Source organism: Pholcus phalangioides, unplaced genomic scaffold (assembly GCF_987345545.1).
Source record: "Pholcus phalangioides strain wild (caught in Gottingen) unplaced genomic scaffold, Ppha-v1.0 ptg000027l_1, whole genome shotgun sequence".
NCBI classification, from domain to species: domain Eukaryota; kingdom Metazoa; phylum Arthropoda; class Arachnida; order Araneae; family Pholcidae; genus Pholcus; species Pholcus phalangioides.
Window position 1 is genome coordinate 9,129,841 of NW_028301617.1, and position 23,966 is coordinate 9,153,806.

Sequence of the window (23,966 nt, forward strand, 5' to 3'; positions counted from 1 at the left end):
TTTTTTTTTTTTTTCCTGAGAAAATTCCATTGTTTGCGCTGTTCGTTACTGAATAAATAGTTGGAGCATTTCTTGTGAAGCAGCGCTTCGCGTAGCTAGAGCGTTGGTTTTGGAGCTTCACGTTGTTTTAGAATAGGCGTTAGCTTGTAACCGTCAGATGGGCCCAAATCCCCTCCGAAATATTTGTCACCCCTCCCATCTACGCAATACCTATAGAAATTTTGGGTTCGAGAGGTCCCCCCCACCCCTTCCAACATTTCTAATAACTTTCGCCTATGTGTTTCAGCATCGCTGCTTTGAGCTAACCGTAGCGTTGTTTTGAGCTTCGTGGTTGTCGTTGTAGAGTTGCTTCTTTGTGCTAATCGTAGCTTTTTCGTAGCTTTGCTTTTAGAGCTTCCCGTAGTTGGAACATTTCTCGTGAAGCTTCATATAGTTGGAACGTTTTTTTTTTGAGTTAAAATGCAGCTGGGGCGTTGCTTCTTTGCGCTAAGGTAGCTGAAGCGTATCTTTTAGAGCTTCACGTAGTTGGACCATTTCCCATTAATCTTCCCATAGCTGGAACTTTGCTTTTTGAGATTTATGAGTTAATCTTAATGGGTTAAGCTTTTTTGAACTCGTAGTTGTGTAGCATATTTTTTGGAGCTTCACGTAGATAAAGCGTTGTTTCTTTGAGCTGATCGTAGCTTTTAGAACTTCACATAGTTGGAAAATTTCTCGTGAACCCCCATCCGTACGTCAAAAGACATCATCAGTATTTCGATGGGAAATGTTATCAGAGATGAGGAATTTTTTATACGCAATTGTTTTTTTCATATTGTTATTATTATTCCCCCGCTAGTTATCTCTTTTGTTCGGTGAGATTTGAAGTCGTTTCCCCTGCCCCCCCCCCTTCTTTTTACGGGAGCATTTGTGGGATGCAGCGGCCCATTGCGCCTTGATATTGGGAAACCACAAAAAAAAACGAGTTTCAGCCGATCTCACCGACTCTGTCCCACTATTGGGGGGGATTTGAAGTTGAGTCCTCGCGATGCTAGTCCGTCGCTAGGACCACACGACCGCACTGTCAGCAGATACTGGGAAACACATGAAAAAACAATGTATTCATGCAGTCGTATTCGACGTCCATTATACGATCTATATTCTAAAATTACGTATGCTTCTGCGATGAATCCGAATTTTCTTTCCACAACAATTTTACAGCCCCAGAAGCGTCGAGGCTATGACGTCACTCCACGCGCCCATTCCAATCAACTCGGAAGTCAGGACGTTAGTTAAGAGGACTCTTAATCGAGTTGGAAACATTATTAATTAAATTGCATAAATAACGTCGGAAATGAACTGGAATTTCCCTGCACCGCGTGACCGAAATTCCAACTGAACTAAAATGCATAAAATGCGGTGAGTGGGGAGCAGGGGGGGGGGGGGAATCCATTTTTAGTGCAATCCTTCCTCCACCCACGACGCGGGAAGTGGCCAGCGGGAGAGGAATTGATGTCAGAAGACAATAGGGCAGTCCATTAATTACTCCGTGAGAAATCAATTAACGATGGGCCGTTGTTACTTAATATTAATTGCGATAATGTTTCGGGGGCGGGAGAGAAGCTCCTAATATATGCGCGGCGCTCTCGGCTGGAATGTGCTTTCGGGAGAGCCATTAGAGTTGGAGCATTCGAGGCTGGTATGTTGTACGGCTCTAGTCTATTCGGCAGATTATTAAGTTTCAAATACAGCGTGTTCTCGAGTCTGTTTGGTTCTGTTTTTCATTAGGTCTCTACCACGGTCAGTTATGCACTAAATCTTGCTTAAAATGTCAGAGATACGAAGCATTTTATCACCGAATTCCAGAACGTGGTTAACCCTTCTGCACGGGATAGTAGAAATCGCTAAAACTCCTGAATGCTGAACGTGGTGAGCTCTCTGATTGGACAGGCGTCCGTCACAAGTGGAGTCCCTTTGGGAAGTGTCATTGGTTCCGTTCTTTTTTCACTTCTTATCGATACACTCAATCAGGGCATCGATGGGATTGTTGGCAAATTCGCTAATGACGAAATAATGGGGGGCGGGGAGGTAGTCTAGAATCAAAACGTTAACAATTGTTCAACATTCAAAAAACAATTTTTGAATGTGTTTACATTGGAAGAGAGTGCAGGTGTCGAGGAGATATAATCGAAGTGTTCAAAATTCTCATCGGGGAAAATAGGATGGGTCACGAGTTACACCGTCAGTCGACTGCTATGATAAGAGGATACCACTATTGATTGGTGCCGCTGTGGTGGTCGGTTGGTCATGATAACGGACTCGCATCGCGAGGTCCCGGGTTTGAAACCCCACTGCGGTCGGCTGAGTTGATTTTCTGTGGTTCCCAACTGCGAGCCGATCTCTTAGATAAAAGTCTCGCCACAGAGAAGAACAGGATTACAAACGGTACAAATATAACATAACATATATTATATAATATAATATATAAATATAAAATAAACGGTACATTACACTTCACTTCTGAAATATAGGTAGCAGCACTGAAAAAAATCAGACACAACACTAGATACGCACTAAATGTTAGGTACACACGCTTAGGCTTCCGGCGCAACTCACTGGGCAGTAAATTTCCCCTGGTGGTAGACCTGAGTTATGCTTGGTTTGAATGGAAGAATGGGAAAAACATCGATTGGTAAGGGACTATTCTGAGTTGTGGTGTCGCCGGAAATTTTTATCAAATAGGGTTGGGAATAGCTTACCCACGGGGGAGGGGGAAGGTTGTGAATTCTAAATGCAATTAATGAGTTGGAAATGAAAAATCCGACAAACATATTAAGATAGATCGAGATCTGCCATAAGCTATCCATACTTAGATAAGTCAACCATAAATTTTTCATGGGCAGTGTATTTTATTCTATCATAATCATTTGTGTGCTTTCGCTTTATTTTAGTGTGCATGTGTGTGTTTTCTCGTGATAATAGGTCTAAGTTAGGGTTGCTGTATTTTTTAGCTATATTTGACGTCTATAGTTTTCATATAAGGGGTCATTCAAGTATTGCGTTAGTATCGATGGTACAATGCACAAATACGTGCGTGCGGCTAAACAACATGCTGATGTATGATATTTTCATTTGTATTTGTGCGTATGCTTTATTTTTAAAAGACAATGAAAATTCTTATACAGTCGAATCCCGTTTTAACGAATACCGTTATAGCGAAAATCTCGTTTTAGCGAACGCTTTTCTAATCCCTTAAATAAGTTTACATGGGAACAATGCTAGGTTACATGGAATTCCTTTATAACGAAATTTCGTTATAACGAAGTGATTCTTCCGGTCTCTTGGCGTTCGTTATAACGGGATTCGACTGTATCTCAAAAATGTGATTTTGGAGTTATCATGTTCTGACCAAACGCCACAGAATTATGCCACGGATCGCTTTAAGTAATCTGGGAATGTTCCGCGCACAACTTGAGTGATGTAGAACCGCATGTGTGGGATCCGCTTAAGTGCTCTAAAATTGTGTCACATGTCACTCTAGGGATCTCTAAAGGTGCCGCGGATCGTGTAAGTGTTCTGGAACTGTGTCGCGGGTTACTTAAATGATCTTTGAATGTGCCACGGGCTTACTTCAGTCATCTGAAAATGCACCACGGGCCACTTAAATGCTCTGGAATTGTGCCACGGGTTATTTAAGCGATCTGTAAATGTGCCGCTTAGTTCATTTTTACAAAATTACGTTTGGGGGGGGGGCAAGCCACATCATATAACCTTCAGGGCCACATTTGGTACGCGGTCAAGGGTTCGTCATATATGGCTTAAAGGTTGGGTCGCAATGAATTTCTTTAAGGGAAATTGTGGGTGATTACCCTTCAAATAGCATTGAAATTAACAATGTGTTCCGTTGAGAAAAGGGGCCGTTCAAGTATTACGTCAGCAAATTTGTAACCATTTTCTACTCCCTCGTCAGCAAAAGCCAGCAAAACTCTGACCGACCCCCCCCCCCACCCTCGTCAGCAAAATTTCGTCATCAGCTCCGCCCCCCTACCTCCTAACACATATTGGTGGGATCATAAGTGTTATTATAATGAATTTCTGTTGATTTCAATGCCATTTGAAGAACTCAAAATTTCTTTTTCATAAATTGATTTTTCGGCATTTCACATTTCGGCCCGCGGACCAAATGTGACCCTGGGGGATTATCTGATGTGGCCTGCCCCCCTCATACCTAATTTTGTAAACATGAACTAAACGGGGCATCTTTACAGATCTCGGGTCAAAGCTCACAATTGCTGCCAATGCCACCAAAATGTATCTTCGCATCAGCCAGCTGTTGAAAACCTTTGTTATGGACAGCGGATTGTGACACCATCCTCGGATAAGTCGCCATCTGGTGGCATCGTCAGCCATTCTGCGCTTTGACCTGAATTGTCCGACCATGTACAGTTCCGTTCAGTGAACACGAGCTCCAAGAAAAGATTGTAATATTCGTTGCCTCTGTAGTCTAGTGGTCTAGGGCGTTCACCCGGAAAGTGAAAGAACGTGGGTTCGATTCCCCGCAGGGGCAGTTGAGTTTCCTAAATATATCTTCGCATCAGTCAGTTGTTAAAAACATTTAACAACCTCTGCTACGTTTTTTGAGATTCCGTCTCTGTGACCACTCGACCACCACAACAGGTGAGACTACTTGACCACACACCAGCTCTGGTCATATATCGCCACACAGCAATTTTCAAACCAGGAGTCGGGTGGGAAATGAAGGTTCTATGTATCGGTGGTCACCCCTGGCCAGCACCTCCTAGAGGTAGAAGGCCTCTGCAGTCTGCTTGTGACGTGAGTAAGTAGTCCATTTCCCTTCAGAATATATATTCAGGGACAAAAAAAATTCCCTGTTCGTTCCAGTATAATCGTTGTGAGGGAAAAGAAATGATCGGGGTCAGAATTGGCGATTTCTAAGCCCCCACATCCAATCACTATGCGGCATTTGTGAGCCAATGAGGAAGATTCTACGCCAAAATAAGAACAAACGAAATAGCATGCTGTGTTTCGAAATGTGGCAAACTTCCTAGGTAGCCTGGATGACGTTTATGGCAATCGGTGCAGTTGCCTTCTATCTCTAGGAGTTGCTGGGCTGATGCAACACCGTCTGTAGCAAAAAGCCTACGCGCAAAGCTCGTGACGTAGCTTAAGTCAAAGTCATCCACCTCACCTGCAGTCATTGGATATACTGCAAAAAAAGGGTAAAGATTTCGCATAGGTCGGACTGCTATATCCAATATCTACAGGTGAAATGGACGACTTCAGTGATGTCAAAGCTTCGCGCGAAGGCGTTCTGCTGCAGAAGGTGTTGCATCAGCCCAGCACCTTGCAGAGATAGAAGGCCTCGGCACTGTTGGCCATAAACGTCATTCAGACTACCTGGCAAGTTTGCCACATTTTGAAACGCGGCATCCTATTTCGTTTCTTCTTATTTTGGCGTAGAATCTTTCCTGATTGGCTCACAAATACCGCATAGTGATTGGACCCCCCAGCACCTCCTAGAGATAGAAGGCCCCAGCAGTCTGCTTGTATCATCGTTCTGAGCAAAAGAAACGATCCGGCTAAGAATTGTCGATTTCTATGCCCCACATGCAATCCCTATGCGGTATTTGTGAGCCAATCAGGAAATATTCTACGCCAAAATAAGAAGAAACTAAATAGATGCTGTGTTTCAAAATGTGGCAAACTTGCTAGGTAGTCTGGATGACTTTTATGGCAGCCAGTGCAGAGGCCTTCTATCTCTAGGAGATGCTGCCCTGTGTCGGTAGGTAAATAACGTGTTTCTTGTGTTCTTTCCCACATTCGAACCCATGTGGCCTTGATCGTATTCAACCTTCCACTATGACGCCTTCATAGTGGAAGATGAGCGACGAGCATCTTACCACTGCATGACTCTAGTGCCTGCCTGTGAGACTGATAATTTGTCGATATTTTGATGTATTCGGTAAAAAACTCCGAGTATCTCCCAATTGCAAGGAGACAGAAGTGCGCTCATGAGTGTGCCACATCCATTCCTCGTGAATGAAAAATCATCGGGCGGGACAAAACTGAAATTGTAAGGCCAGGATTATTACACTATAAAAGAAAATTTTGTGAAAGCTCTTTCATAAAACTCGAAAAAATTCAACCAATAAGATCACCGGTTGCATTTGCTCCAATTTAACCATTGCGCTTATTGGTTGAATTTTTCAAGTTTTATAAAAAAAAAAGAGATCTTTTATAAACTTTGATAGTGTAATCCCGGCCATAGACATAAAATGATAGTTCTAAAGACATTTTTGTATTTTTTTTTTTTAAATCTCAAGTTCATTGTTCACCGATCCGTAATCATTGTCAAGGGGGTTAATGACATCCGAAACAATGACGTGGGCGGCAGCCCCGCCAAATAATCAAGACCATGGATATTCTTGATGAAAAGACCCTTGGTAATTACTTATTGGTGGAAGAGGGAGAGAGAGTCAGTCTATTCTGTGGAGGGGGAAAAAAAACTTCTCGGTCATTAATTTCCAAGGAAGTAAACCAAAATCAGGAAAAAGTCCGTGTAAATTGGGAAGGTGTTGTTACCCTTTCATGGGGTTGCTATTTTTTCCGAGAATTGTGTAAACTTGTGGGATAAAACCACACAGTGAACTACTTTCTTGAAAGAATTGTAAGTTATCCGATTATCCGCCGCATTATTCTGCTTTTAAGTCCTCTACGAGATGCCTTGTCTTTCTACAAACAATCTAGGAATTATCTATTTAAGGTTTTTCGTTGATTGTACCAGGACACAATATGAAAAATGTTTCAGAAACCTTGAAGGTTACTACCATCAAGGTCCATGGGTTCGAAACCGGGCATAGAACGCCGCTAGGAACAAGTTCTTATACCTACCGACTCTGGGGCGACCACTGATTGGATGGAGCTTTCATCTCCCACCCAGCTCCACTGGTTGCAAATTGCCATATGGCGATATATGATCTGAGTTGGTGTGCGGTAAACTCATTGATGCACCCCTGACCAATCCCATACAGGAAATTGTAGAACAGGCATTGCCATCGAGCACCTCCTAGAGATAGAAGACCTCTGCAGTGTTTGCCATAAACGTCATTCAGACTACCTCTAGCAAGTTTGCCACATTTTGAAACACAGCATCCTATTTCGTTTCTTCTTATTTTGGCAATGAATTTACGACTGATTGGCTCACATGTATAGCATAGTGGGACATAGAAATCGTCAATTCTGAGCCCGATCATTTCTTTTCCTCACAACGATGATACTGGCACGAGCAGGGAATTTTTTTTTCCCCTGAATATTCTGAGGGAAAATGGACTACTTACTGACTGACGTCACAAGCAGACTGCGGAGGCCTTCTATCTCTAGGAGGTGCTGCGCCGTTCCGCTCAGTACTCAATAAGACCAACGGGCGAGACGGGAAATAAATCCTCGAATCGTGAGCCGGCGAGAGTCTGATTCGAGGGGTGGTGCCAACCGTCTTGATGTGCGTCGTGTGGTTTTTAGCTATAGCTACAGAGCTAAAGCCGCTGACCCCAGGGCTTAGTGCAGAACGTGCACCAAGCTGAACCCTCACCCCTACTGTATCAATCCGGAGAACCCGGCCTATCAACAGTAGTAGTAAAACTAACCAGTCTCACGACGGTCTTGGTGTGCGGTAAAGTAGTAGCCCTCAGATATATATGGAGGGGATAATATTGTCGGATGTACCTTATTTACTTGACTACACGTCGCGTCGTACGTAAAGTTGGGGCACGTGCGTTGCGAAGTCTTTTCATGAATTGCAGTGGATTCTGCCTAAAACGTTCCCCTCTTAGTGCATTTTATCGCATAGTACGGCTCATTTTCGTTGTCTTATCGTGGCCATCATACCCATATATTCATCGGAGTTTCCCGTTTAAAGCGGTTTTCCACTTACAACGAAAAACATTTATAACACAGGTTATGATAAAAGCAGGCGGGAGAGATCTGGGCACCATTTTCAATCATGGAGACACTGTGGCGGCTGGACTTGAAATCATCTCTATTTCATTTACGGTGGCTATGGCGACATCTAAAATAAGAAATAAGTGTATGCACCCGTGCAACCCCATTTCATGGTACAATAATGGCATAAGACAGCAACTGCACAACCCATAATGTCTCGCAGTAGCGATGGAGATATTGGCGACCGACCACTTTCGGACAGAACAGGCCTATCGAGCATTTCCTTCATAAAGTTTGAACAATCTTTTTCTAACTGTCCTGTACAAGTGCGACAAACAACCTATCAATCACCACTTCATACCATTCTGTCGCAGAAAAGATGTAAAACAGGTACAATCATGGAAAAGTTATTCATCCCCTGATCACCATAAGATCCTCTAATGATACTGATATTAAATGCGTATATTTCTTTTCAGTAAATGAACTTGAATTCCCAGATTTATCATTTAAAAATGCTTTAATTTTCCACATTTCAGAGAGCCTCGTCACCACCTATATGATCTGCTCAACGACACAAGTCTGAACCACCCTTTAGTCAATGGTTCCTGTCCTCTCCATCAGTCATTCCTAACCCATAGAAAGCACCATGGATCTGCACCAACTGGAACCTTTTAGATGTTCGTGCAAGATCGCAAACGGAACGTCATTTCTTTCTTGGATGTAGCACCGGGTGCCTACGCCTTGGTTGACCACGATGACTTGCGTATTTAACGGATCGCTTCAACATTTAGTCGGTAACGTCAGGAACCAACCCATGAACAGTATCATAGACAAACCATAGAGATTGAATAGCGGTGATCCTACCGTTTTGAAAAGTGATCCCGGCAATGTGACGCCCGTTGCTTTGATTTTCAATGATATAAAATAGCAGATGGCGCATCAGCGGTTAGTTGGATCCCCGTGAAGACTGTAACTAGATGCGTCGATGATAGCGATCATCAAATTCATTTTTTCCTTGTCAATGATCTTCCTGAAGACGTAGCGAAAATGCCTCTGATGTACTACCACAACCAAATCGAAGCTCAGATCGAGAGCTTCGTCGAGAACTTCAAGCGCAACGGATCGGTACTCATAAGCAACTTGTACACGGAGCCCTACGTTCAGCAAACGACGGCTGCGACGACGACGAACAACGCCACAACCACATCGCACCATCACCACCACCACCATCATCAAAATCTCCAGCATCATCACCATCATCAACACCACCACCAACAGCACAACCACCAGAGGGAATCGGCGTTCTACGTCGCCCAGCAGTGGACGCTGTCGGACGATACCGGCGCGGTCGATTACCATCTGCGTAATAACATTGGCGGTAACTATCCGTCATCCAGCAGGAATTCGACTTGCTCGGAATCGTACTCTTGCGAAGAGGCTGGTGGCAACAGTGACAACGGTAAGTCTCGAGATATGTCTCCACTTCTGTTTATTAATACAAGATGATGCCTTTTATTCCGCACTAGCTGAATACCCGGCGATGTTGCCAGCCCCGTAAGAAATGTATATATGTATAGCTTATTAAGAAATTATATCTTAATCAAAAATATTTCTGCATAAATTAAGAAAAAATTACTTTTATTTGTAAACATTTTAATTAAAAACTTCAGGCAATCGCTAGTGGATACACAATATTTTTCGTTTTTCCATCTGGTGTGTAGATGTGCAAATTTTTGGGATTATCAACAGGCGTCGCAAAGCTGCCCGTGTGAAAAACAGGGCTCAAGTAGGTTGATACCTGCCACTGCTAACGACTGGCCTTTCGCTTTGTTGATTGCCATGGCAAAAGCTAAACGAATCGGTTACTGTAATCGCTTGAAAGTGAATGGCGTTTCTTCAGTGATAATTGGGATACGTGGAATGAAGACGTCTTCTCCTTTGGCACATCCAGTTAGAATCGTTGCTTCGATGATGTAATTGTGCAGTTTCTTCACGCAGAGTCTGCTGCCATTGCAGAGTGTCTCGGTGTCTCCAAATTTCTTATAAGCATTATAGGTGCTCCGACTTTGAGGGTCAAGTTGTGTGGTGGCACACCCGGAATATCCAAAGAGTACAGAAATTCTGCAGGATAGAGAAATGTCTGTCCTGTGTCTGTGACAGTGTCAACCGATTTGTAAGATGTGGAGTCTCCCGGAATAATTTTTAGGGTTTTTTTTCGTTGATCTTGTTCACACTGTCATTTTTCGGTGCAGTAATCGCTCTCTCACAACGCCACTCATGGTTTTGGTGATTTTGTTGAATGTTTAGGAAGACTTTGTCTGCAAGTTCTTCAACTGAGTTTAACAACTGGCAAAATCCATTTGGGAACGTAATCAGTCCAGTGCTTGGGTCTATGGGAATTCTCCCATTGCCAAGTTTGTTCAACTGACGTGAAAATGATAGCAGTGCTGTGTCATTTTTCAGTTGAACTCGCATGTTGGTGGATAATGATAATTTTTTAACTTCGTGCCAGAGTGTTGATGATTTGAGGCAAGCATTGAGTTGGAGCATCAGCTGGCGTTGAACAGTTTTATTCCCAACTTTGTCGTCGTAGTTGTTGTTGTCCTCTGTTGTTAGTGACGTCATATGTCCAGCTTGTGCAGCGAATATTATTCAAACGCCTTTTAAGCATTTTTTTAAATGGAAACTACACCTCTACGATGGGCGGTTGATGAGATGAAGGCCGCATTAGCACTTACAGGACACCCTGTATATAGGCTAGCAGAAATACCCGGCGCTCTTCCCGGGTTTTCTTCAATTACTGGGAGGATTGGAAAAGTGACACACCATTATAAAGGATTAAACTGTTACAATGGCAGCATTGAAGAAGTGACAAACAAAAGGCATGTACAATATGCGACTAAGCATTGTAAAGACATATCCACGTCTGAAACGCATTGTTAGGAACCACGGTACCACGGTAACCAAAGTAAACGTTCCGAAAGTGATTGTTGAGGCCCGAAAACCATTGTTGCCCGACAGTTTTTCGCCCATTTCGGGAATTTTCCCAGCTCTGACGAACTTTTAAAGTAGCCTACGGTTCATTCCCGGTCCTGTTTTGTAATTATATGCAAAATCTGGCGACGATCGGCCTAAAACTGTAGATTTGTATAAAGAACATATACACATACTTTCATATCTATATATAAGATTCTCGAAATCTTTTAGGCGTATCTCCGAAGCCTTTGATTGCGTATTGTTGCAAGACAAGAAATCTTGCAAACATTCAGAAGATATTTCAAGATTCTTATTCCCCATTCCAAAGAACTCTCGCTTGCATTAATAGGGAACCTTAACATACTCTTGATTCAACCCGTGTCCGGAAAATTCACCGACAACAGTTCGATGCGAGTCAGTTAGCGTGGGAGTGAGCGATTCAGTTACTGAGTCAGTGTGAGAAGAGTGAGTGAGTGACCTAATGAGCATGTGAGTGAGTGACCTACTGAGTATGTGAGTAAGTGACCTAGTAATTGAATGAGTGAGTGACCTAGTGAGTATGTGAGTGAGTGATCTAGTGAGTATGTGAGTGAGTGATCTAGTGAGTATGTGAGTGAGTAACCTTGTGAATATGTGAGTGATTTAGTGAGTATGTGAGTGATCTAGTGAGTATGTGAGTGAGTGAGTGATTAAGTGATTGAGCGAATGACCTAGTGAGTGAGTGAATTAGTTTTAACTTAGTAGTGTCACAAATGATTAAAAAATCTATTATTAAATAAATTAAAACTTATTCACTGGGTCACTCATCCACTCAGTAGCTCACTCCCTCACTGGGTCACTCATCCACTCAGTAGCTCACTCCCTCACTAAGTCACTCATTCACTCAGTAGTTCACTCACTCACTGGGTCACTCATCCACTCAGTAGCTCATTCACTCACTCACTCACTCAGTCAGTCCCTCGCTCACTGACTCAGTAACTCAATCGCTCACTCCCTCGCTTTCTGACTCTCATCGAACTGTTGTCAGTGAATTTTCCGGCAGTGAATTGTTGAACTCTTTTTAAGCCTTAAATATTCAACATACTGTATTACATTGGCGTACGCAAAGGGGGGGGGGTTTGGGGTTCTAACCCCCTCCCCCTGAGCCAATATTATAGTGTTACTTTGCAGGAAAAAACTTGACCCCCCCCCCTCAGGAGGAAAAAAATCTGAACCCTCCGCCCCCCGAGAAAATTCTACGTACGCCTATGCTGTATCATACTTTATTATGGTTAAGTACACTAGTAAAAACTTACGACGTATACCAGTATTTGTTTTAAGTAATCTCGAACAGGAGGGCTAAAATTTGATTTGGGTGATCCCTGGGCAGGGCAAAGCAGACATTAGAGAGCCTCAGCCAGTGCCGTCTTAAGGCATGGGCCCACCCGGGCACGCCCCGGGGGCCTCACAAAAATGGGATCTGGTTAAGATTTTCGAAAATTTGCCTGGTAGGGCCTCAGACATAAGCATTTGGCCCGGGGGGGGGGCCATGATGCTCTTAAGACGGCCCTGGCCTCATTTGGAGAAAAAAAAAACTGTCTACTCTATCAACAGAGATATTTTGATAAAATTTGAAGCCCCCCCCCCCCAAAAAATAATGAGGGCACCCACGCGAGAATCAGCTCCAGCTCGAACAGTCCTTAACGCTTCAAGAACTTCTGTCTTTTTTGTCGGAAAATGAACTTCCTCGGTATCACTTTCTTTGTGTGTCTGAGCTGTTCCGTTTTGGTGTACAATCAAACCTCGTTAGTCTGTCACCCGGTTAACAAGTCACTCTGCTTACCGGGCCACTTTTCTGGAAGTCCCAATCGTCCTCAGGTAGGGATTGACACAGCTATGGCTGACTCCGTTTAACGAATCACTCACCGCCTTACTAAGTCACATTTTTGCCACTCTGCCAAGCGTGACTCGTTAACGAGGTTTGACTGTATAAGGCATTTATGGTCACTTTCGAACACATAGGAGTGTTGTTTTATCTTAAGCTTTTTCTTCGAAAAGGACGCCGTAGAAATAAACTGTTTCCTCTATCTCAAACTTTTCCATAGTGACGAGTAACCGATGTTTTAATAACATTGTTATCTATGGAAGCCAGATGAGACCGAACGAAAATGATGATTTAACCGGTGTGACGACTTACCGAGGTTTTACTGCCGTTCAAGTATTACGTCAGAAAAGTTTTATTCCCCCCCCCCATGTCAGAAAAATTCAGCAAAACTCTGGCCCCCCCCCAAAATTTCGTCATCAGCTCTGCCCCTCTAAATCCTAACGGCCCCAACCTGACCCCTCCCCCAAATGACGGGCCTGGTCCTGGGGGCAATCTGATGCGGCCTGCCCTCCTCAAACCAAATTTTGTGAAAATGAACTAAGCGGCACATTTACATTCGATCATTTTTGTCGCATCACGGTCATTTTCTGCACACGAGGGCTAATTAGACCGGGCCAGACAATTTATTTCCGATTCCGAACGGCAGGCTTGTGTTTTTTATACTCATCGAGAGGTTGGTGCGCTAACCCCTCGATGGGGGGGGGGGGGGACTCCCTGCGGTAGCCATTTTTTGCTGCGGTCATGTCATCGTTTCTGTTGTGCCCCTGAAAGTTTTTCTGACGAGGACGAACCGGGTATCGCACTCGCGACACCTCTTAACATCCTTTGGTACTTTAGGCCAAATCTCATCGACCTGGGCTACCGCGCCCCGCACATTTGCAGATCGCTTAAGTGACCCGTGGTAAAATTCTAGAGCATTTAATCGGCTCGTGGCACATTTTTTTTTTCAGATCACTTAAATGACCCGGGACACAGTTCCAGAACACTCAAGCGATCCGTGACACATTTAGAGATCCCTTGAGTGACATGTGACATAGTTTTAGAACACTTAAGTGGCCCCCCAGTGCGGTTATACATCACTCAAGTTACCCGCGGCACATTCTCAGATTATTTAAGTGATCCGCGTAATATAATTACGGATCACTTGAGTGATGCGTAGCACAATTTCAGAGCCCTTAAGCAGCCCGGACACATTACCAGAGCACTTAAGCGGCCCAGACGCATTTCCCGAGCACTTGAAGGATCCGTGAAACATTTAGAGATCGCTAAAGTGGCCTCTGTAGGGGACTTCTCAATAGGAATAATGTTAGTTCAGGTGCCCACAAACTATCAAAAGGTTTTTCTCGTTTTCGGCGCACCGAGTAAGATGCCATTAAGAATATGTGATATTTTTAAAAAGGGTGGTTGATGACGTAAACATTTGTAAATGTGCCGCGGGTCACGCGGGTGATGTGAAACTTTATCACGGGCCGCTTAAGTGACCTGTAATTGCGAAAACTCATAGGCGAAAGTAATTGGAAATATTGGGGGAGGGCCGCTAAATCCAATATTTATATAATATAAGTATTGTGTAAATCAGTTTTTCCCAACCAACCAGGCCCTGGCATCATTCATACCGGGCCGCCGCGAGTGTAACTGACCCGTTTTCTCCCCCCCCCCTCATTAATTTTCCTTTACTCGTGTGTGTTTGCCCGGGCCTTTTCTACTCACAAAAATAAATGAAACAGGTACGGGCTTCCAAAGGTTTTGAGAAGCACTGTCGTAGATCACACACAGGGTCTTCGACCCTTTCAGACAGCGCGGGCAAAATTGAAACTTCCCACGGAGCCCGCGGGCCACCAACTCATGTGATTTAGTGACATCTCAATGGAAGGGGCCAATGCGCCCCGAGTTAAACAGGAACAAAAGTAATTGAAGACTTTTAATAATTCTGAAATTATATTTATGCTATGAATTATCAATTTTGATTAGTTCTGTTAAAAACTGGTAAATTATAAGTGTTCAGTAAATAATTCACCAATTAAAATAATTAGGGAAATAATTTCTTTCACCAATTCTGAAAAAAGTTTTCATCAATTATTGTCAAAATCAATTAACTCTGAAATTGATTTTAATCAGAAATCATTTTAAATGAATCTTTAATTATTTATTTCGGTAATCCTGAAATTATTTCTTTCAATAATTATGCAATTATTATTTTATTGACAATGAAATAATTTCTATCACAGAATTTACGAAATTTTGTTCCCTCGTTGTCTATAAATATTGTTTTTCTCACTAATTCTGAGATTATTTGTTTCGAAAACTTTCTAATTATTTTTCATCAATTCCGAAATTATTTCTCATCAATTCCGAAATTATTTCTTCCATCAATTTCGAAATTATTTTCTCTCATTAACTCTATATATCATTAATTCTGGAATTATCTCTTTCATTAATTTTGGAATTATCTCTTTCATTAATTTTGGAATTATCTCTTTCATTAATTTCGGAATTATCTCTTTCATTAATTTTGGAATTATCTCTTTCATTAATTTTGGAATTATCACTTTCATCAATGCTGAAATTATTTCTTTCATTAATTCTAGAATTTTTTCTTTCATTAATTTTGGAATTATCTCTTACTTTGATTGTGGAATTATCGTTTTCAATTATTTTGGAATTATTACTTCAGTAATGCTGAAATTACCTTTTTCATCGATTTTAAAATTATCTCTTCCATTAATTCTATATTTTTTTATTTTTCTGATTCCGAAATTATTTTCTCTCATTAACTCCGAAATTATTTCTTTCATCAATTCCTTTCATTAATTCTAGAATTAATCGTTTTTCAATGTTTTCAACCATTTTCCGAAAATGATTAGCGGGCCACGACAAAAAGCTGCGAAGGTCAAACATGGCCCGCGGGCCATGCGCCAAGGCCCTTGCTCTATAGAGCCAAAAAATTTCAAAACGTAAAACTATTTATAAAAACTCTTCAATGCCATGTCACTGAAATACAAAATTGTTTCTGTGAACAAAGCACACACACACACACACAATGGCTATTCTTCCCAGAAACGAGAATCCTCTTTATTCCGAAAGAAATTCAGAAACCTCGAACAATAACCAGAACAACGTCAACCGCGAGCAAGCACTTACCCTGTGCGATTCCGCATCACAACAACCCTGCGCATATAGTTTTGCATTCATGCCAGCTGACACAAAAATGTCTCTATGGACATGTTAAAAAGTCCAAGTAAGTTTCGATCAAATAAATCCACCCCCGCCTCACACACACATAAAAAAAAAAGGTTTTAACCCCAAACCATGACTGCAATCCGTATTTCTTACTCTTTGATTTGGCGCGATTTTTGGCGCTGAAACCGTTTCGTGAAAGAGAATGGGAGGAAAAAACAAAAAAAACTTTATATGTTCGTCAACACTTTTATTGATCACTCCGCCAATCCCATCAGGGGTAACCACCATTCCCGACCATTTAATTAGCATGGTCGTTCAACTTGTAGACAAGATTGAATGGTGCACTTACTGGAAGGCGCCAAAGTGTTTTTATTGTGCACCAACAACATTCTAATGGCGTTTCTGGTCGCGAGGATTAAGCGTCCACGTGATTGATGTTTCAGCATCCTTAGGGGGTCATCATCATCATCATCATCTGCAAGGATTTTATTTAATTATTCGGTTTGCTAGTCCAATAATTTGAATGCATGAAAATTCTATCCTAAAAATTTGTCCGTCCGATTAAAAACAAGCTGGCGCCATCTCGAATTTTTACTGGTGATGCATTTCTGATTGGTCTGCCATGCAAGGAATTATTACTATTATTATTATTTTGGATTGGAAAACAATTGATTTTGCACTCGTATTTGGACATCAATTTGTAATTTTATTTCTGAAAGTTTGGACACGGATACATTTTTTACAATAACTGGTGTCAAAACGCGATCAATAGTTCACGCTAGGGTTACTTTTCATGCTCAAGATGAATAGACATGCTCAAGTTGATTCAGCAAATTGTCTATTGCTTAGCGAGGATTCGAATATACAGGTACTTTGTAATTAAAGTTCCTAGGGAGGGTATGTAATGCGATCACCGCATTGTGGTACCTCAACAGACCAAGGATGGTTCGGGATAATTAAAGTTCCACTTTGAAATGGCCATAAAAGGAAAACTACAGGGCAAAATGTTATCAAACTTGGCGATGGTTTACAGGAGGTCATGGGATTCAATTTCCCGCAAAAAAAGAAGTCCAAAAACTCGCTGCCAACGGGGGAATGGCACCATATGCAATATTGTTCAACGAAATTTTAGACGCTACGATTTTTATGCAGCACGGAGTTCTCTCTCCACGTCACATTTGTACATGTGTCAAACAGTTACTCCAGCACCATTTCACGGGTGGCCGGATTATAAGCCGACGCTTCTCCCATTTCCTGGCCACCCCGATCACCAAACCTCAACCCCTGTGACTTCTGGCTACGGGGTTACCTCAAAGCCACTGCTCGTGATGATAACATGAACAATTTGGCGGAATCGGAAAAATGCGATACACCGACACATTGGCGCATGCAGGTGTGGGGGGGGGGATTCTAATCCCCCTTGAGTCAAGATTATACAGTCGAATCCCGTTATAACGAACTCCAAGAGACCGGAGAAATCACTTCGTTGCAACGAAATTTCGTTATAAAGAAATTTGTTACGTAGTGTTATTTTTAATTTATATTTAACCTATTCCTCATTTATTTTATTTAAGACTTCGTACTAGGCGCGGCCGTGAAGAGAAGGGGAAATTTTCCCTACCAAAATGAAAGAGGTGGTACAACCCAGAGTCCGACATTCATCATTATCAACTATAGATCTCAATAAACACTGGACACAAAGAGTCAAGTCCACACTGAGGAAATTTAATCCAGACATTTTAATAACAGTAAAACATTATTCAGAGAATTTAATGGGTATCCCCGTGAGATAAAATTAACATCAATTATTGGGTAGAACACCCCCATCACCTTTGTCGACATGAAAAATTTGGGGCGTGAGCAGTTAAGTATGTTATGGGGGGGGGGGGGGGGAAGGCCTTGATTTAAAATCAATCATATCGCGAGAGAGACCTTAAGATAACAAGGGAGGTGTTTTCGGGGAATGATAGAAATATCTGTAAAGGACCCAAGGAGGATAGATCATAGGATCTACTTACGTTTACGACAGTGTCAGTCTCTGAAATCCGGGGAATGACATTGCACTGACGGACGGTTCGCCGGGCGAAACTAGATCGAAGTGATGAGGCACTGACAAACCCGCTTCTCAGACGGACACGCGGCATCTGAAGGGGCATCGAAGAGTTCTGCAGGTCGGATGATTACGATATTTGATGAGACGTTGTGATGACGGACCAGCTTCTCAGTAAGTGCGCCACGCAGTAAGTCGAGAGCCCGTCCTTGCTCCCTTCCTGCAAAAACTCAGGAAAAAAGCCTTGAGACCCCTTTCCGTGGGGCATATATGCCCTCCGTAGCTCTCTCTTCGTCCGAGTTCTTCCTGGATTCTCATAGGTGGCCGCATCTCACGTGATCGTGACGACGGCTGTATTCTCCCTCTTTTTCGGCCCAAAAGCCCGCGAAAAACCCGTCACCACCGGTGCAGGTTCGGGGTATGAGTCATTCCGGAAGGAGAAGAGGGGTCGAGGGGGGAGGAGGGAGAGAGAGAGAGAGAGAGAGAGCAAAATATCTTTTCTTTTCTTTTTTCTTTCGAACCGAGCACAACTCAGGTCTATTGCCATAGGCAATTTACTACCAAGTGAGTTGTGCCGGAAGTGTAAGTGCGTGTACCTAACTGTCTGAGGGCGTATATAGTGTTGTGTATGATTTTTCAGTGCTGCCATCTATATCTCAGAAGTGAAGTGAGTGATGTGTAGTGACTGAATATTTGTACTGTTTGTAGGACTGTTGCTCTCGGTGGCGAGACTTTTTAACGGGGAGATCGGCTCGCATTTGCGCCTCGAAGTTGGGAACCACAGAAAACCAACTTCAGCCGACCACCACTGTGGTGACGGTGGGGCTCGAACCCGGGTCCCCGCGATGCGAGTCCGTCACTATGACCACTCGACCACCACAGCGGCGAGCAAAATATCACTGGAAAGCACAATCCAACACGTTTAACTTAATATAAAAGAATTCCAAACTATTGAATTTCGGTTGAGATCCCCGGTCGATTGGCTTGCATTTTTGAATTTATGTACCGACAAAAAAAAGTCCTATCTAATGATGTCACTCTTGTGTTGAGGAACAAATTGAAACGCCGAAAGTTAGGGTTTCAATTGTTGTCCGTGGTCGTACTACACCCGGCGCCAATTAAGCCAATTAATTAATTTGAAAGGTGTTCTACGGCGAAGAATTACATACCTTAGCGGGGAAAATTAAGGGATACATGAGTGTGTGTGTGGATTTGATCCAAGACAAAGATGTTTCACATTCCACCACTTCCGTGGGATATATGTACCTATATAAAAAAGATAATAATAATAATCTCTAACAATAATTAATAATTATGTGTAGTGTTTTTCATGTGGAATTTTATGTGTGAGAGTGTAGGTGTACAAGTGGTATTACAAAATCATCACTTTCAAAATACTAATAATAATAATTGCCACCCTTACAAGACACTTATCCCATTCCCCATAACAAATTCCAACTTTATGCATTGTTCCTATGTTAGCTTATCTGGGGGGATTAACAAAGTGTTCGTTAAAACGAGATTTTCGCTATATCGGTATTCGTTAAACGGGATTCGACTATAGTGTTATTTTGGAGGGAAAAAAGTAAACCCCTTCCCCTCAGAAGGAAAAAAGAAATCTGAAACACCCCCCCCCCCCCCCGAGAAAATTCTGCGTACGCCTAAGCACCGACAAGTCCGTAACATTCCTCCTGATATGCCGAGAGCTACTGTTGAGAAGACAGTAAAATGCGATTTAACTTGCTTTCAGGAAAATGGTGGACTCCACATTGAACATGCTTTGTAACACGTTTTAGAAACGATTAAAGACATTTTAAAACCGATGTCTTCGTGTCTTATTTCGTTTAACAATATTGCATACAGCACCATTCCCCGCTGGTGGTGAGCTTATGTATTTAAGCTTTAATTAAAGTGGAACTTTATTTATAAAGACCCTGTATTTGAATTGCTATGCTAGGAATTATGCGTTAGCCGGTGGGGCTGAGTCAAACAGATGGGCCCTATGGATTTTTTAAGAATTTTATTAATTCTGAAATTATTTTTTTGGTTCGGAACATTTATCCATCGCAAATTAGGATTTTCATCCTTAAAAAGTGTTGGATTTTTCGTAAAATCTGAGCTTATTTCTTCGCCAGCGCTGAATCTTCATCCATTCTGAAATTATAAATTTTGAACTTTCCTTCTCTCTGAAATTAATTTAAAATAATTTTATTCTGAACTAGCTATAATACCCGGCGCTGCCCGGGATTTCTTCAATGAGGCTTTTTTGGATCACGTGATATCTCCCTCTCTTTTTCTTGAGGACCGTACAAACCGTGTCCAAGTTAACCAATATGGCGACCTGCGCGAAATAAACAAATATAGGTTTACACAGAAACGTAGAAATGAATATATATTTTTCTTTTTTTAAGGGGCGCTAGGTATTTTGGTCCCCCCACCACTGAACTTCAAGTTATCCATCTGTCTGTTCCAGCTTCCAAAAATCCTTAGTTAAAGCTGTGGAATTTTTTCGATGCACTTTTCACGGGCTCATAACTAATTTTAAAATATCCTAACCCACATGAATTTATGCAAATAAATATCAAAAGGGACAACATGGAGACATTAATTTTCATACTTGAGAAGATATAAATGAAATCAATGATATTGCTCGAATATCCAACTCAAAAGTATAGGTTTGGCTAATTAATTCGTATTTAATCTCCTGGGCTTCGTATATCTCTAAGCGAACTGAATATTTCAAAAATTGAGAATTCAATACAATTTTTAAAATTATTGATGGGGCGGAAAATCCCACTAATTTCCGCATTTCTACAGTAAAATCGACAATTTTAGCACTGATTTCTATGAGGATCACCCTTTTCCTGACTTTCAAAGCGATGCTGATGATGATTATGACGTCTATTCAAAAAGCCTCATTACTGAGAGTATATTGAAAATGTGGCAAACCATTATAAAGGCATAAACTATTATACATATACTAACAGGATTAAAGAAGTGACAAACCGTTGTAAAGGCATATACACGTCTGAAACGCATTGCTAGGGAACCACGGTAACCAAAGTAAACGTTCGGAAAGTGATTGTTGAGGTCCAAAAACCATTGTTGCCGGACAGTTTTTTGCCCATTTGGGGCATTTGCCCTGGGCTGACGAAATTTTAAACTAGCCTATCGTTCAAGTCGGGTCACATTTGGTATCTATGCAAAATTTGGCGACGATCGATCTAAAATTGTAGATTTGTATAGAGAACACACACACACACAGAAAATCAATTTTATATATATAGATTCTCACTTTTTCTAAAATTGCGTTTTTGGTGAATCTAAAATGATTTTACCCAACGTTATATTCTGAAATTGTAACAGGCAAGCTGTTAACAAGGATGTACAGTAAGGAATACTATTATTCACGAGACACGTGAGATTTAAGTTGTATCGAGAGACGAAGACATTCTCGAGGAGTTCGATTTTAGCCTTCATGACGAAGGGTTGTGTGTTTCGCAGGTGAATGCAAAATAAAGGAATGCTTCATGTTCGTCGCTTCGTATACACCTCACCAACCGTCACAAAATCAATTTCTTTTTTTTCGCCAATTCCGAAGTTACTTGTTCCGTTAATTCTGAAATCTTCTTCTGCATTAGTTCTGAATTCTCGTTCATTCTGACATTAATCTATAAATAATTTTTAATTCTCATTCATTCTCAAATTAATTCGTAATAAGTTCGTCCATCCTGAAATTATTTTTCTCGCTAATACTGGAATTAATTCTGTGAAATCTCTCATCCGTTTTCGCGATTCACTCTTTAATTCTTAATTTTTCATTTTACATTGCGAAATTCTGAATTTCCATCTGTTCTGAAATTCTGAATTTATCCCTCCCCCCCCCCTCCTTCAATTCTATGTTATATCTTCCTTACTCAAATTATTTTTCTCCCGTGATTCCTTCCGTATCTCTGAGATTATTATTTCAGTTCACTTCGAAATTATTCCTTCGGTTAATTTTGAAATAATTCATTTCATTAATTCTGGATTCTCATCGAATCTGAAATGAGTTCTAGATTCTCATCTGATATGAAGGAGGTATACTTGCAATCCCTTCCTAGAGAGAGAGGCATACTTGCAATCACTTCCTAGAGAGAGAGAGAGACATACTTGCAATCACTTCCTAGAGAGAGAGAGAGACATACTTGCAATCACTTCCTAGAGAGAGAGAGAGACATACTTGCAATCACTTCCTAGAGAGAGAGAGAGAGAAAGAGAGGCATACTTGCAATCACTTCCTAGAGAGAGAGAGAGAGATGCATACTTGCAATCACTTCCTAGAGAGAGAGAGAGAGGCATACTTGCAATCACTTCCTAGAGAGAGAGAGAGACATACTTGCAATCACTTCCTAGAGAGAGAGAGAGACATACTTGCAATCACTTCCGAGAGAGAGAGAGAGAGGCATACTTGCAATCACTTCCGAGAGAGAGAGAGAGAGAGAGAGGCATACTTGCATTCACTTCCTAGAGAGAAAGAGGCATACTTGCAATCACTTGCTAGAGTCATACTTCCAATCACTTCCAGAGGCATACTTACATCACTTCCTAGAGTCATACTTCCACCCAATTCCTAGAGTCTTACTTCCAATCACTTCCAGAGGCATACTTCCAATCACTTCCTAAAGTCATACTTCCAATCACTTCCAGAGGCATACTTCCAATCACTTCCTAAAGTCATACTTCCAATCACTTCCAGAGGCATACTTCCAATCACTTCCTAAAGTCATACTTCCAATCACTTCCAGAGGCATACTTCCACCCACTTCTTAGAGTCATACTTCCAATCACTTCCTAGGGGCGTACTTCCAATTAGAAAAATGATTCGAAGTATAGTACTTAGATATGTCATTCATTTTTCAAATTGTTGTATAGTTATTTAAATTTTTTTTTAAAAATCTACTTTTTTATACATTCTCCGCGTGCCCCAAAAAACAATTAGAAAGTTGTTGCCCGTCTATTCTGAGGCCACGTTTCTAAGTGCAGGTATTCGAATTCGAAAAAATGGAGGGAAGTTGAGGAAAAAAGCAGCATTAAACTTGAAAAGTAAAACGGCTTTCCTGTATTTGTGTTGCTGTTTTTTTTTTTTTTCCAACCATGTTCCGTTTTTCGAATTCGAATATCTCAGCGAATACTGCACCTAGAGAAACGCGGATTATATATATATATTGGCATTAGATCTTCTAACTGGTTTTTTTGGTCACACGGGGACGGTATAGAAAGTTAACTTTTATTTTTATTTTAATAAATATACAACCCCTTAAAACTTGAATGATATATCTGAGCACTATACGTTATTAGGAAACTTTTTCTAATTGGAAGTATGGCTCTCTCTAGGACCAATGGCTCTCGCCAGTAAAATGCCACATCTCCTTTTCAGGTCAATTCTTTGGCAAATTGTAACTCCAATATTAGAGAAGAAAAATTTTGCAAAAAAATTTTACTTTTTCTCTCAACTCGGCGGAATTAAAATTTTTTCAATAACACTGAAGATTATTTAAAAGCGCTAAAGAGGAAACAACTCTAAGGAAAGTATAGCTGGCAACGATTTCCCTGCTTCTTTCTCCAACCTCCATATCCGAGGCAATATTTGAATTCCGGTGCTTTCGTTGATAAGTGATTTTTACACGTGGTTTTTCACTTACAGGGTGGGCGGAAAAGTCCGTAGGAACTTAAAAAATTCTTAAAAACCGGAAAAAATGACCGAAATTTAAAAAAAACAAAAAAAAAACGACGATTTGCAGGGTTCGCTACACGTCACGGGGGGTGGGGGGGACTCGAAAAACAGCCGATAGGTGGCGCTGGTACGAACGTATCAAGGTGTATCGAGGTGTATCAAAAATGGCTAAAAATTTGCTGACGTAATACTTGAACGGCCCCTTAGCCTAATTAATATCGGAGAAATTTTGCAGTTCGGCT

General features: G+C 41.5%; 1 protein-coding gene and 1 non-coding gene across 2 annotated transcripts in view; both read left to right on the plus strand.

Moving 5' to 3' along the window:
- The window catches only part of LOC149068368 (guanine nucleotide exchange factor DBS-like), a 142,163-nt gene that overhangs the window by 18,219 nt on the left and 99,978 nt on the right, over nucleotides 1-23,966 (plus strand). The window contains exon 2 of the mRNA XM_089251436.1: nucleotides 8,475-9,397. Coding sequence (XP_089107562.1) covers nucleotides 8,986-9,397 — 412 coding nt within the window. The 5' untranslated portion in view covers nucleotides 8,475-8,985. The remainder of the gene's footprint in view (nucleotides 1-8,474; nucleotides 9,398-23,966) is intronic.
- On the plus strand, nucleotides 4,473-4,546 carry TRNAS-GGA (transfer RNA serine (anticodon GGA)). Its single transcript has one exon. It is a non-coding gene; the product is annotated as a tRNA-Ser (tRNA).